This window comes from Microtus ochrogaster, assembly GCF_000317375.1.
Source record: "Microtus ochrogaster isolate Prairie Vole_2 chromosome 14 unlocalized genomic scaffold, MicOch1.0 chr14_random_3, whole genome shotgun sequence".
Lineage (NCBI taxonomy): Eukaryota > Metazoa > Chordata > Mammalia > Rodentia > Cricetidae > Microtus > Microtus ochrogaster.
Genome location: NW_004949098.1, coordinates 1003906 through 1017069, shown reverse-complemented (window position 1 = coordinate 1017069; position 13164 = coordinate 1003906). Strand labels below are relative to the sequence as shown.

The window sequence follows — 13164 nt, the reverse complement described above, 5'->3', positions numbered from 1 at the left end:
GGGGGCAATTCAGAGAAGTTATTTTTTAGAAAACTAATTCCTGGGGGCAATTCAGAGAATTCAGAGAAGTTATTTTTGGTTCTGTCGCTCATCTTATTCTAATTTATTTCCTGTGTCTAGATGTGTGTTTGTCTGCCCGGGCGGTCAGAAGAGAGTGATCCCTTAGAACTAGAGTTACAGGGGTTGTGGGGGGCCCGCTGTGGATTCTGGGGTCCACACTCTTGTCCCCTGATAAAGCAGCAATGGCTCTTAACCACTAAGTCATTTCCCAGAGCACCTATGTCTGTTTTCTGGTTTCAGAATGAAAGCCAGGGAAGTGAGAGCACTGAGCGGGGCCCACACATCACTGAGCCTCGCAGAGCTGTGCTCCTGACAAGTCAGGCCTCCAGCAGGCTAGAGCTCACCACCACGCAGGCCCCTCCTCACCCACTCAGCAAAGAGAAGCTGGTAACTCTCCAGATGTTGAGAGACCGAGGCCAGAGGCCATGTGGTCTAAAAAGGAAGCATAAGCCAAAGAGGCTGAACAGACTCCAAGGGCCAAGAGGCCAGGTGGCAAAAATCTAAAAGCCAAGGAAGCAAAGTCGGGAGAATGAGGACACACATGTTCCTTCCTAGAAGGAAGCAAAGGGGCTGGTGAGATGGCTCAGAGAGTTAAGGCACTTGGCACCCAGCATGTGGTCTGAGTTCAATCCCTGGGACCCACATGATGGAGAGAAAGCGGGCCTACTCTGTGATATCCTCCAGCCTTCACACACCCCTCTGGGAGACCAAGCCACAAGTTCACTGTGGAATCCTGAAGCAGATTTCCACATTTCCACCTTAAGGGATGGGGGTTAAAAGGCCACTGGCTCCCTGATGTCTGGGGTGATGGGCAGGTGTGGAGTCAGGAAGGAAGCCAGCCTAATCTAGGAGGAGCCTGCCCACACTGAACTCCCACGTGGATCCTGTCCATCTGTCTCATTCTGAGCAAGGGTAACCACACTTGATGCTGAACTTTGAACCTCCAATCCAAGGCAAGCACACAGACAAACCTGTCATCAAGAGGATCATAGGCAAAGACAGGCCATCTTCCCTTGAGCTAGCTGAAAGTTTAATATACAGATAGGGCAGAGAGAGAGAGCAGCAAGCTCTGCCCATGCTAAAACAAATATGGGGCATATTAAACACATTCATAGAACCCTATTCCGATGCTCGTTTGTACACTTTTCCCCAGTGCTGAAGACAGAACTAAGACCTCGTGCATGCTGTGTGTGCGCTCTGCCACAGCTCCAGCCCCAGCCTTCAGAGTGAGGATCTTTATCCAAAGAGAAGTCATAGAAAAATCAAGCAATCATGGGGATTGGAGGAGCCTTTATCTAGGATGGGGAGCAAGATATCTGCCCAGTTCCCAGCCCTGACCACTGTTCTGCCTTTCTTACAAAAAGCAAGAAAAAAGTCCCTGCACTCAGGGGGCTGAGACAGGAGAATGGAGAATTTTGAAGCCAACCCCGGGCTCCCTCTCCAGAGCCTGTCATTAGGTTAAACTGAATCCGGCTTGTCAGTCACATAAGTTTGCCATGCTTCAGGTGACTCATGGCTTTGCAATAGGGCAGGCGAATGTGTTGCAAAGAGTTCTGAGTCGGTGTTAAGATCAAACACCTATAGGCTTTCTAGAAGGAAAAGGAGACGATTGCTCCCTTGAACTGGAAGACTAAGTCTTCCTGCTGTCTGAGGATCAGGATAGGATGCTGGGAAAGTCAACACTTTGCTGCCATAAAAAAGGCTCAAAGGGCACAAGCCTGCCAGCCTGTGCTCCAAGCTTTTCCTGCTTCTTATTGACAGAGGACCAGATCACTCCTCTTCCAAGAGCTACATCTCATAAACCCCAGCGGGGTGTGGCAGAAGGCTGATGAGGAAGGGGTTATCAAGATTGCTCTGAACAGGAAGTCAGTGACCAGAAGACAAGCGACAGTTATTTGATTCCCACAAATTGCCCTGTGATCTTTACATGACACACACAATAAATAAATACAACTAAAAAGAAAAAAAAGAATAGAAATGATTTTCTTCATGCCTTCTAACTCAGTAGTTTGAAATTTTTTTATTAGATATCATGTTTTAATTATTTTCATTTGGAAACAATGTCACACTATATATAGCCCAGACTGGCTTTGCATTTCTCAATCCTCTAGGCTCAGCTTCTTGAAGCTAGGATTACAGCTGAGTATCTGGCTCTGCCAGTCTGAGCGATTTCAAAGTCAATTTTAACTTCTTGGATCCTGAAACAGATTCTTTCTAGGTTGACAGACACAGTGCAACTGTCATTTCGCATCCCAAGCCCTAGCCAGGCTCCTGGGGGGAAGCTGCCAAGACCATGGGGTACCTGGGCACCTCGTGTGGTTAAAGAGTAAGTAGCTATCTATGGAGATGGGAGAATCGTCCAGCTCATTGTTAGGACACTGAAAGTCTTTCTCACAACCACAGCCAAACTTCTGGTACAGTTTTTGACTTTGTCTTATTTGGTTCTCAAATATTTATCATCTGGGAGCAGGGCCCAGAATGAGAGACAAGCAACCTGAAGAAAAAGTGATCACATTCTTCATGAAGGGGAACAACGCCATTGCTGGCCAGAGACTGAGGCCAGGAAGGAATGTGAAAAAGAGAAAAATTCCCATGGAGAAACAGCAAACACCAGTGTGCCCGCCACTTGTGGCACTAGCCACACCCCTGCCCTCTGAGCAGCCGCAGGACCTAACTATTACCCCACCATTTCTCTCTACAGACTGGGGCACCGTGAGGTGTTAACATTTGCTCAGAATCACACAGCAAGCTCGGGAGGCAGAGGCAGACGGATCTCTGTGAGTTCGAGACCAGCCTGGTCTACAGAGCTAGTTCCAGGACAGGCTCCAAAACCACAGAGAAACCCTGTCTCGAAAAACCAAAAAAAAAAAAAAAAAAAAAAAGAGGACCTAATCTTTTAAGCAAACACCCTGCCACTGTGCAGGCAGTGTTCTTCCTGACACCACACAACAGCCATGAGACCCCCTCAGCAGAACCAAAATGCCCACAACCCCAAGTATTCAGCTGCCAAAGGATGCAGGATAGCCTCAGAGCTATGCCCAGAGACCAAGGGTCTGAAAATATCTCCTAGCTTCCTCAGCTCACCATGAGCATGCTTTCCCCAGGAGTGGTCTGGTTGGGGGAAGAAGCCCATAGCCAACTGAGGGTCCCACCTCTCCCAGCCAAGTGCCCTCTGGACACAGAACACGGCAGAGATAGTCAGGGCTCTACCCCTGGAAAACCTTACAGCTGGGACAGTATCCAGGATGTCCTAGGGACTGTCTTGTGGTGGGAGAAGGTGCAGGGTGTCCCACGGGTATTGGTAGCTCAGCTGCTGTCCCAATAAGAAGACTGTACCTGGGTTCCACTGCCCCTCATGATGTCCTCAGGGATGGCATAGATCTGGTTCTCCATCTCCACCCTCTGGAGGCCATTGTCTGTCACCCTTACTCGAAGCACACGGAAGTTGGTTCCTCCAAGGTCCAGAGCCAGGAACTCTCCATGTTCTGTAGACAAAAGAGGGGCCACTGTCAATATGGGGAAAGACAAGAGCAAACGGCCTCCGGGAGACCAGACAAGACTTCAACCCTCGAGTCCTCCATGAGCATCAGTCACTCATGCGTGAGGGCGGTCAATTGGTTCACTTTTTCCAGACACATTGGTCTCTTTCTTTCTTTGAGACAGTCTCATAGAGTAATCCAGGCTTGCCTCCAGAGCCCTAAGATTATGGGTATGCCCCATCATACCCAGTTTCATGCTTGGCTTTATTCCTTCCTTCCTTCCTTCCTTCCTTCCTTCCTTCCTTTTCCAAGACAGGGTTTTTCTGTGTAGCTTTGGAGCCTATCCTGGAACTCGCTCTGTAGACCAGGCTGGCCTCGAACTCACAGACATCTGCATGCATCTGCCTCCTGAGTGCTAGTATTAAAGGTGTGCACCACCACCGCCCAGTTATGTTTGGTTTTCTTAATGATAAGATATCTTTTTATCTTTGCAATTCACACGAACAATGAAACAATTTCATATTCCTGCTTGCCTGGTTGGCTTGTCAGTGACTTAGAACTGGAGTTGTTTGGGAAGAAGAACGTCCATTGAGAAAACAGCTTGGCCTGTAGGCTTTATCCCACCAGAGATGGTCAATGACACAGGCAGCTGCTGGGAGGCACAGGGCAGCGGGCACAGCATGAAAGTGCAGAAGAAGTCTGGAGGCCACAGGAGAGCCAGATGAGAGAGCGCTCACTCCACGGTAGCCTCTCCCGGCCACCTGCCTCACCTTCTGGCTCCCAGACTCACCTCCTCTGCAGGGATAGGGTTTGTTCTCGGTGGCGGAGGGGAGACTCACTTAATGTGCTGGTCAACACTGATCTTGTCTGGCTGGGAGGGTCAAAGACATGTTCTGACTAAATAAACTAAAGAATTTCGTCTGTGCCCAGGTTCCCTGGGCTCCCTAAGCACCTTGCCTCCCTCCCGCAAATGGCTACCCCCTTCCCCCCAGAATAGCCACATCTTAGCAGCTCCCTGAATACAATGTCTATAGTCCCTAAAATGCAAAGCCGAAAAGTAGTAGCTTGGGGTAAGTGTCAGCCACCTGAGACTCCTCAGGACTCTCTCTCTCTCTCTCTCTCTCTCTCTCTCTCTCACACACACACACACACACACACACACACACACACACACGGTCTGTCTGGTGCAGAGCTAGTGAAACTCACATCACATGTGAGAAGCCATGCCTGGCTACTTTTTAGCTTAAAGCCTCTTTTACTCAGGCACACAGAATTTGGTTCCTTGGCCTCTGTTCTGTAAAATAGGAGCATCACACCTCCCACGATTGTTTTGAGAGAATTAGGTAATGTTCTTGAATCATCCAGAACTACAGCAAGATCTTAAAAGACACAGTAAGCACCAGGCTCGTGGCAAAGTTGGTCTCACACCTATTGGGACAAGTCTCCCAGACCCCATATGGTAAGAGATGACAGACACCTTTTTGGGGAAAGCCACTGGAGTCAATGCTGGAGATTTCAGCATTCTTCCTACAGGTACCAATTTTCCATTCACTACTGGGCTTCAGAGGGCATCGCCACACTGCTCGCACTAGGTGCCAATTCCTTTGGCTTACTAAAGCAATGCCAGCCTTGTCTGGTTGTGGGGGGGGGCATTCTTCCACCCCCTCCTCGTGGCCTCAGATGACTTTTCTAGACACTCAAGTACTGAACCACCACCAGCCATGGGGCCTGAGCCAGAGTCTAGGAAACACTATGTGGTGGTTGTCAGGGGGATGAAAGAGAAAATGAAGGGTGAGCTGCCTCATCAGCACTTTGAGGTCTGGGATACACACGATCCGCTGAATCAGTGACCGTGGGGGACGGTCGGTTATGAAGACCGGCCCAGCTGGATTCAGCCCGGCATGGCTCCATCAGGAATGTGATTCAGCTGTATTTTCTGATAGACTAAAGAGGGACACTCACCATTCTTTCAGAACACACCCCTCTCCTCTGCTCTCCTCTCCTCTCTTCAGCACATGCTCCTCACACACTCATGACCAAGGACTGGATCCTCTCTCAGTTCAGAGCATGAAGCAGTGACTCCAGAAGCCACATGATGACCCCAAAGGGCAACAGAGGGACCCAATCTCTGTATGGCTCATGACCATTCCCCACAGGGCAGAGACTAAGTGACAAACTTTATACATGGTGACCAGGATTCACGAATTCTGGCTCAGCAGTGGCCTGGGCACTGCATGGGGCCATCTGGGTATGTTCCTCACAGCTTATACTGCTGACTTCCCACAGCGCTCATGAGGTTTTGATGAAATACGGACTAGGTTATATATGAATGTATGGACACACAGCCATCAGGAAAGTGTCAGGGTCCTTGTTATCCTTCATTATCCTTCCTTGGTCTGAAAGTTCTTCTCCTAACTCTTCTTGGTCACTCTGAGCACTACTAGTTATAGCTCAAGCCCTACCTCCACGGGGATCCTTCCAAGACATTCCAGCATCCCAGAATAGCGTTCATGGGAGCATGGGACGGGCTGTGAGTGTGAAGGGCAAACACATCAGTGGGATTATGGCAGGGAAGGAGGAAGGTTCTGATGCAAGGAACACACCAAGAGCGGGTTTCCTCGCCCAGCATGGTGATATACTCCTGTAAACCCAATACTTAAGAGGGGAACCAGAGTTAGTCTCAGCTACATGAAACATAATAAAACTCAGGGTCAGAAACTGGGGTTCAACATGAAGATCTGAAAAGCAAAGCAGCCAGTTACTTACCTCGAGGCTCTTACCTCGACCTCAGTCCGAAATAGCGATCCTGCCTCCAGGAATCTCAGAATGAGATAGAATCTGGTCTGTAAGGCTGACCAGTGGGGCTGTTTTACTCTCAGATCGTCAGGCAGTCTTTATTTACTAAAATACATTTGAAATGCCACTACAGGTACAAACTGAGTTTCAGTGCAATGGGGGAAGAGATTGCTTAAGAAATCACAACCAGGGTTGAAGAGATGGCTTGTGGGTTATGACAGAGCACTGATCTCCCAGAAAACTTGAGGCTGGCTTCCAGCACCCACATTGGGTTGCTCCCCACCATCTGAAACTCCTGTTCTAAAGGACCAGACACCTCTTCTAGTATCCACAGGCACTGCATTTACATGGCGCACAGGAATACAAGCAGGCATACATACATACACACACACACACACACACACACACACACACATACATACGAATAAAAATAAATTTTAAGACAGGCATAATGATGCAGAACTTTAATCTGGAGGTAGAGGCAGGCAGATCTCTTGTGAGTTTGAGGACTGCCTGGTCTAAATAGTGCACTCTGGGACAGGATTACAAAGACTCTATCTCAAAATAAAATAAAATTTAAAATAATGCCTAATACACTTTTAAAAAACTACTAGCAAAAAAGCCCAATAGGCTCTCCAGAGAATACCTAGTAACTGCAGCTGGTTTCTGAGGTGACTTAGTGCACACAACACTACCTCACGTTGAATTCATTCACTAATGGCTCACACTTCTTTACAAAGACGTTTGACTGGCAACTACAAGGGTTTTATGAGATCTGGTCCAGTGACTTCTCATACTGTTAAGCAAGCTGTTATCACTGGATCTTAACTTTTACTTTTTAAAAAATAAAATATGAGAGCTGATGAGTTGGCTTACTAAGTGAAGGTGACTGCCACCAAGCCAGACAGCCCGAGTTTGATTCCTGGAACCCTCATGACGGAAAGAGAGAACGCATTCTTGCAAGCTCTCCTCTGACCCCCATATTCACTCTGTGGCACTTGCACACGCATGTGCATTCCAGAACACACAGGTGCACACACACACCAAACAAGTGTAATAAAACATTGAATATGCTGGGAGAAGTTAGTGGCAGATGCCCTTGATCACAGCCAATATTCAGGTCCAGAGCTGCCTAGCCAAAGGATTTTTCGACGATGAGTAACAAGGCTGCTTACTGGAAAGCTATAAACCCTCAAATAGGGAATTCTTCACTTACAATGCCAAGAGTATAAAACCTGGAGGCAACAGCACCGAGTTGAGCTGTGTGTCAGGAAGTGATGCCTCTAAAATTGAGTCATTTGGTTAAGGTCACAAAAGGGTGAAAGAGAAGTAGGGTTTGATGCCAAGGCTTCCAACTCTAAAACCTGTGCCTGTTCTTTAGGCCCACACCCTCCTCTTTTGTGACTCTCATTCCTGGAAGCCATAGAGTAGCAAGAAGGAGAAACAAGGATTCCGCCATCTCTACCAGGAGCCCAGCCGATCCGCTGGAGGCTAGATCTTCCATACTGAGTGGAGGGATGAAGGCAAGTGAGACGGTGAGGAGCAGTAGGCCCTTCCCTACAGCAGGACCTGCAGAAGCTGGCTGATGTGGGGTTACCTGTCTATGCACAGAGTAAACCAGTACTCTCTTGTACCATACCAACACACTCTGTACCCACCTCACAGGACACTCTAGGCCTCTCTGAGGAAGATGCTGTCTGGTTTTTTGTTTTGTTTTTAAATTATGTATACGGTTTTCTGCTTGCATGTTTGCCTGCAGGCCAGAAGAGGGCATCAGATCTCATTACAGATGGCTGTGAGCCACCATGTGGATGCTGGGAATTGAACGCAGGACCTCCGGAAGAACATCCAGTGCACTTAACCTCTGAGCTATCTCTCTAGCCCAATGCTCTTCATTTAAAAACACCCACACATATAATACATAAAATATAAACCAGAAAATAAGTTCCACCCACAGCCAGGTACTGGCGACAGAGGGGAAGGGTGGTGCCCCCTCCATCCAACTGCCCGGTGGGAGAAGGTCGAAGCTGCTCCGTCCAGCCTCTTGTTGGCTGACTCACTTCCCAGCCCACATAACCAGCAGCCCACTTTCGGTTTGACTCTTATTAGATCCATAAGGTCAGTGAGATAAAGGGTTCCAGCTTCTCCTGGGAACTCACTTGTCACTGGGAAGGCCAGGCACTGAAATGGCAGTTGGCTAGCCATCTGAAACAGGTGAAACCATGTCACCTTAGGTACCATGGCATCCGTAATTGATTTGGGCCATTCATCACTCCAGGGTTGTTTAAAAACTTCTCCCAGGTGACCTGGTACCCACTGACGTCTGGGTTCTTGCTTTGTTTTATTTTGTTTTTAAGGTTGAGGGACAGGGGCCAGTTGAATGTCCCAGCAGGGTCTATTTTCAACCATTAGGTACTTGCCACTAATTAAAATAGATCGCCACCTGCTTCTCCCGTCGGGCACACGGCACAGAAGGCCCAGTCAGAGCTCTGTAAGAGTGCCTTGCAATAAAAAGGCGATTGGCCTCATGTTTCGAAGCCGCGGTGTCCTTGGTCAGGGGTGGGGCTGGCGCGTGGCTCCTAAGCCCCAACAGCAGGTGATTAAACGGGCTACTTAGAAATGGTGGGTTCTGGGAGCCCCTTCTAAATAAGGGGGCTCCCACTCAGCTCCCACGGTCCTAGGCACGCTTCAAAGTGGCAAGGCCTGCCTGTAGCAAGGGTGAGGGAGAGACCAAATAGTAGCTCACTCGACCCCATCTCCAGTTTTATTTCTTCTCACTGGTTCTGTTTCTTCTGTGGGTTTATGCACCATAAGATTTCATTCAATTAAATTTAGAACTGCGATACATTCTCTAAATAGAGGTGGGGTCAATTAATAAAGTATTTGCTTGGTTTTGATTTACACGTATTTATATATGTGGATGTAGCCTTTAGGACAAATGTCTGTCGCTCCTTCACCGTGCTGGCCCCTGGAACCAAACTCAGGTTGTTGAGTTACCTTTACCCATCGAGCCATCTCGCCGGCCTTTGTTTTGAGTTTGATTATAGGAGAGCTCACTCTGTAGCCCAGGCTGGCCTCAAAATCACGCAATCCTCCTGCTTTGGCTCCTCCCCCAAGCCCCAGAGTGCTGTAAGTACAGGGATGAGCCATGGTACCGAGCTGAAAGTCACTACTTTAGTGATGGTGGGTGATCACTCAGGCCCCAGCTTCGCACTGGACCCCGCCCCTCTTCAACAGTCTGTTTCTAGACACCCCCCCCTTCTCTTTGTCACAGATGTGGGGCAATGGACAATCATTAAAAGGCATCAACTTTGTGTTTTCGACTTTTCACTTTATTAAAATGGCTGGCCAGTAACTTGTATATAGAGCGTATGATTAAAACTTATTTTGAAAGTTGAAAAACAAAAACCTGGGGGTTAGAGAGATGACTCAGAGGTTAAGGGCATGTGCTGTTCTTTCAAAGGGCTTGAGTTTGGTTCCCAGCACCCACACACAATTACTTTGAGTTCAAGACCAGCCTGGTCTACATAGCATATACCGGCCAGGGCTGCTTGGTCTTAGAAATAAACACAAAATGAAACTTCAAAAAAGAGAGAGCGAGAGCGTGTGTCTCGTGTTAGAGCAAACTGTGCCTTCTAACCATTGCCCCGCCCCTGTGCCTATAGGCTGCTGGTACTGAAGTGAGGAAAAAAACCCTGACTCCATCATGAGTCTGTGGATCAAGCATTTCCCTGACATCAACAGTGAGCACTGAAGACAGCTCCTCAGAGCTCCACAATTGTTCTGATTGGAACCCAGACTGCCTCTGACTGCAGCTCAACCAGGAGAAAGGGTCATGGTACAGAGATGATCAATTCTGCCCATACAAGGACACCGTTCAGGCACAGGCAACAAGACTTAGTACGAAGCTGCCAGATGGAGAAAATGGGTGAGCACAAGTGAAGTTCATGGCATGGCTAGGTGTCAGCATGTCAGGACACGGGTCTGGTATAACTATATAATAACTATATAATGCCAAAATATGTCATGGAGAAAGCAGTTACAGCAGAGCTCATCCTGGGCTGCCAGGATCTCGCAAATGTCATTGTCAAAGACCCTTGTTCCCAAACAGGTCAATCGTGTTGTCGCAAGGATGGAGTGTGAGAAACACTGCAGAGGATGGGCAGCCCAGCCAAGCAGCAGCGGGGGCGGCATTCTAGGGCCAAATAAGGGGTCAGTCTCCGGCACTGGACAGGAAGACAGGTAATGGGATTAAGTGGTGAAGCTGGGAAACCTAGACAACTGGATTGCATCGGCTTCACGAAACACAGGACCATTCCTGGCCACCAGTTCATCTAGCCATGAACTTCCAAGGTTCCTCACTCGGTCCCCAAGGAGACGTCTACATTCAGTTTCTGAGCCGGCCTTATAACAAATTCTACACTCCCAGAAAGGGACCTGCCCCAGCCTGTCCTATAGTACCCAACACCAGCGGCCTCTGCGGACTGCTATACACGGGCTATATATGGCCCTATCTAAAAAAACGACAACAATAACAACAAAAAAATCAATATACAACAAATGACCAGGTGTTTGACCCAGTACCCAACATATGTAAATACCACCCACTATAGAAGCTATCAGCACAATCTTTGCTGAGATTGGCGGCACCACAGAAACCCACTTATTAACTGGCTTGTGCGCCTGCTGTTGACTCAGGCCTCTGCGGCATGGATGTTGGTATAATACACAGCAACCAAGATAAGGGGCTCCAGCAGCTTCCACCCAGCCTATCGCCAAGCCGGTCTCCCCTTATCGCAGCCTGTGCTTGCACTATATGGCCTGGTATCACTCTCTAATTGTCTCATCTGCGTAAGCGTTATCTCCCCGAGGACAATTTTCACTCTTCAAAGGCAGGACACGGGAGCGTGGCACACCACGGCCTCACAGATGAGGGACCATGGAGAGGACTTTGTGGATCCGGCTGAACCGGGGTTCCCAAAAGAAGAATGAAGCATTGTTGTGCTAGGCACGTGGGAGGTACACGGAGAATAAAGCGTGTCATTGGGGGTGTCCTTCAGGGCTGGGCATTGGCGCTGAGCTGGCCTACCACCTGCTTGCTCTGCAAATCAGCTTTCCTTTTCTGGAGTACCTATCACTGAGGCTGAGAGAGCCTTATCACGGGACTATCTGTTATCCAGTACACACAGTACAGTTTCTGTCTCAGTGACTTCAGGGTAGATGTGACCATACCTCGTGCAAGGATGCTTTGAAGCATTTGCGTTTTATTTGTATCCAGTGACTAGGGGGTTATGTGTCTTCCGGCAACTCATTATGTTGTGAGCTCTGTAGTAGGCAGGCTCATTTGCATAAAGTAAATGTTATGCATTGTTCCTTCAGGCAAAGATACGTTTTCAATATGGTGGCATTATATTATAAACAACATGGCTAGGAACACCGGAGCTTACTCAAGGAACAGAGTTAAGTTGTCCAATACACCACTTGTCACCTGTCTGTCATGCCACCTAAACCACCAGCACAATCTTATTTCAAAAGCTTGAGTTGAGCACTTGCTACACACACACACACAGACACACACACACACACAGACACACACACACACACCTGGTAACTCTGGCCTATTCATGTTTGGTTCCTGCCTCAGCCTGTCATTAGTGGTGTGAAATTGGGCAAAGGATTTGACCATCAAAACCTCATATTCTAAAAACGAGGATAAAAATCTTTTAGGGGCTGGTGAGATGGCTCTGACGGTAAAGGTACTTTACTTGTTGCCAAGCGTGACAACCCAAGTTCCATCCCCAGGACCCGTATGGTAGGAGAGAACCTACTCCAGCAAGTTGTCCTCGATGCTCACTCAAGTGCCCCCAAACACTAAATAAACATACATGAAAATAAACAAATAAAAACATACCTTATAGAATTTTTGTTTAATTAAACAAATTGGAGTTAGAGGTGGCTCAGCATGCTGAGCACTTGCTTCTCTTCTAGAGGATCAGTGTTCAGTGCCCACTCGATGGCGCACTCTGTAATCCCAGTTCCTGTGGACCCAGTGCCCTCTTCTGACCTCCCGACAGAGCACATGGCAGACAGGGATGCAAACACAACACTCATACACACAAAAATAAAGACTTTTTTTTTTCCATTTTTCGAGACAGGGTTTCTCTGTAGCTTTGGAGCCTGTCCTGGAACTTGCTCTTGTAGATCAGGCTAGCCTCGAACTCAGAGATCCACCTGCCTCTGCCTCCCAAGTGCTGGGATTAAAGGCATGCACCAATATCGTCCAGCTAAAAAATAAATAAATCTTAACACGTGTAGACGCTCAGGATTAGTCCCTAGCTCATAAAATGTACTTCAGTTTCTTAGCAAAATACTTCTGTCCTTCAGAAGTCAATCCATTCATCAGAAGGTCACACTGAACCATAGATAGGGGCCCAGTTTCCCATCAGAATGAGGACTGGTAAACATACCAATCTAGAGGGCACAGCACTGCAGAACTCCCAGCCCCCCCGCCCAACACTTCAAGGGGCTCCTTGCAGGCCTGGAAAAGACCCACATTCATTCAGACAATGACCCTGAACTCATGCTCACTGCTGGGGTCAGGCTGGGTCAAAAGGCTTCAGCAAATATACTTATTTTAGGAATTGTACAAATTAAACCAGATCTCAGAGATTCTCAAAAGGTTTTCCTCAAGGACACAACAAGATCCGATACAAACACAGAGCAGCCTTCACTGCCCGGACCCTGCATAGCCTGGGGAACTGCAAGTGGACTGGCCACGGACCCTGCATGGCCTGGGGAACTGCAAGTGGACTGGCCACGGACCCTGCAT

At 48.2% G+C, this 13164-nt stretch overlaps 1 protein-coding gene across 1 annotated transcript in view; it reads right to left on the bottom strand.

Moving 5' to 3' along the window:
• Hk2 (hexokinase 2) overlaps window positions 1-13164 on the bottom strand; it is a 52856-nt gene that overhangs the window by 20114 nt on the left and 19578 nt on the right. Inside the window, exon 3 of the mRNA XM_005364697.3 lies at window positions 3397-3542. Within this exon, the coding sequence (XP_005364754.1) occupies window positions 3397-3542 (146 nt within the window). The remainder of the gene's footprint in view (window positions 1-3396; window positions 3543-13164) is intronic.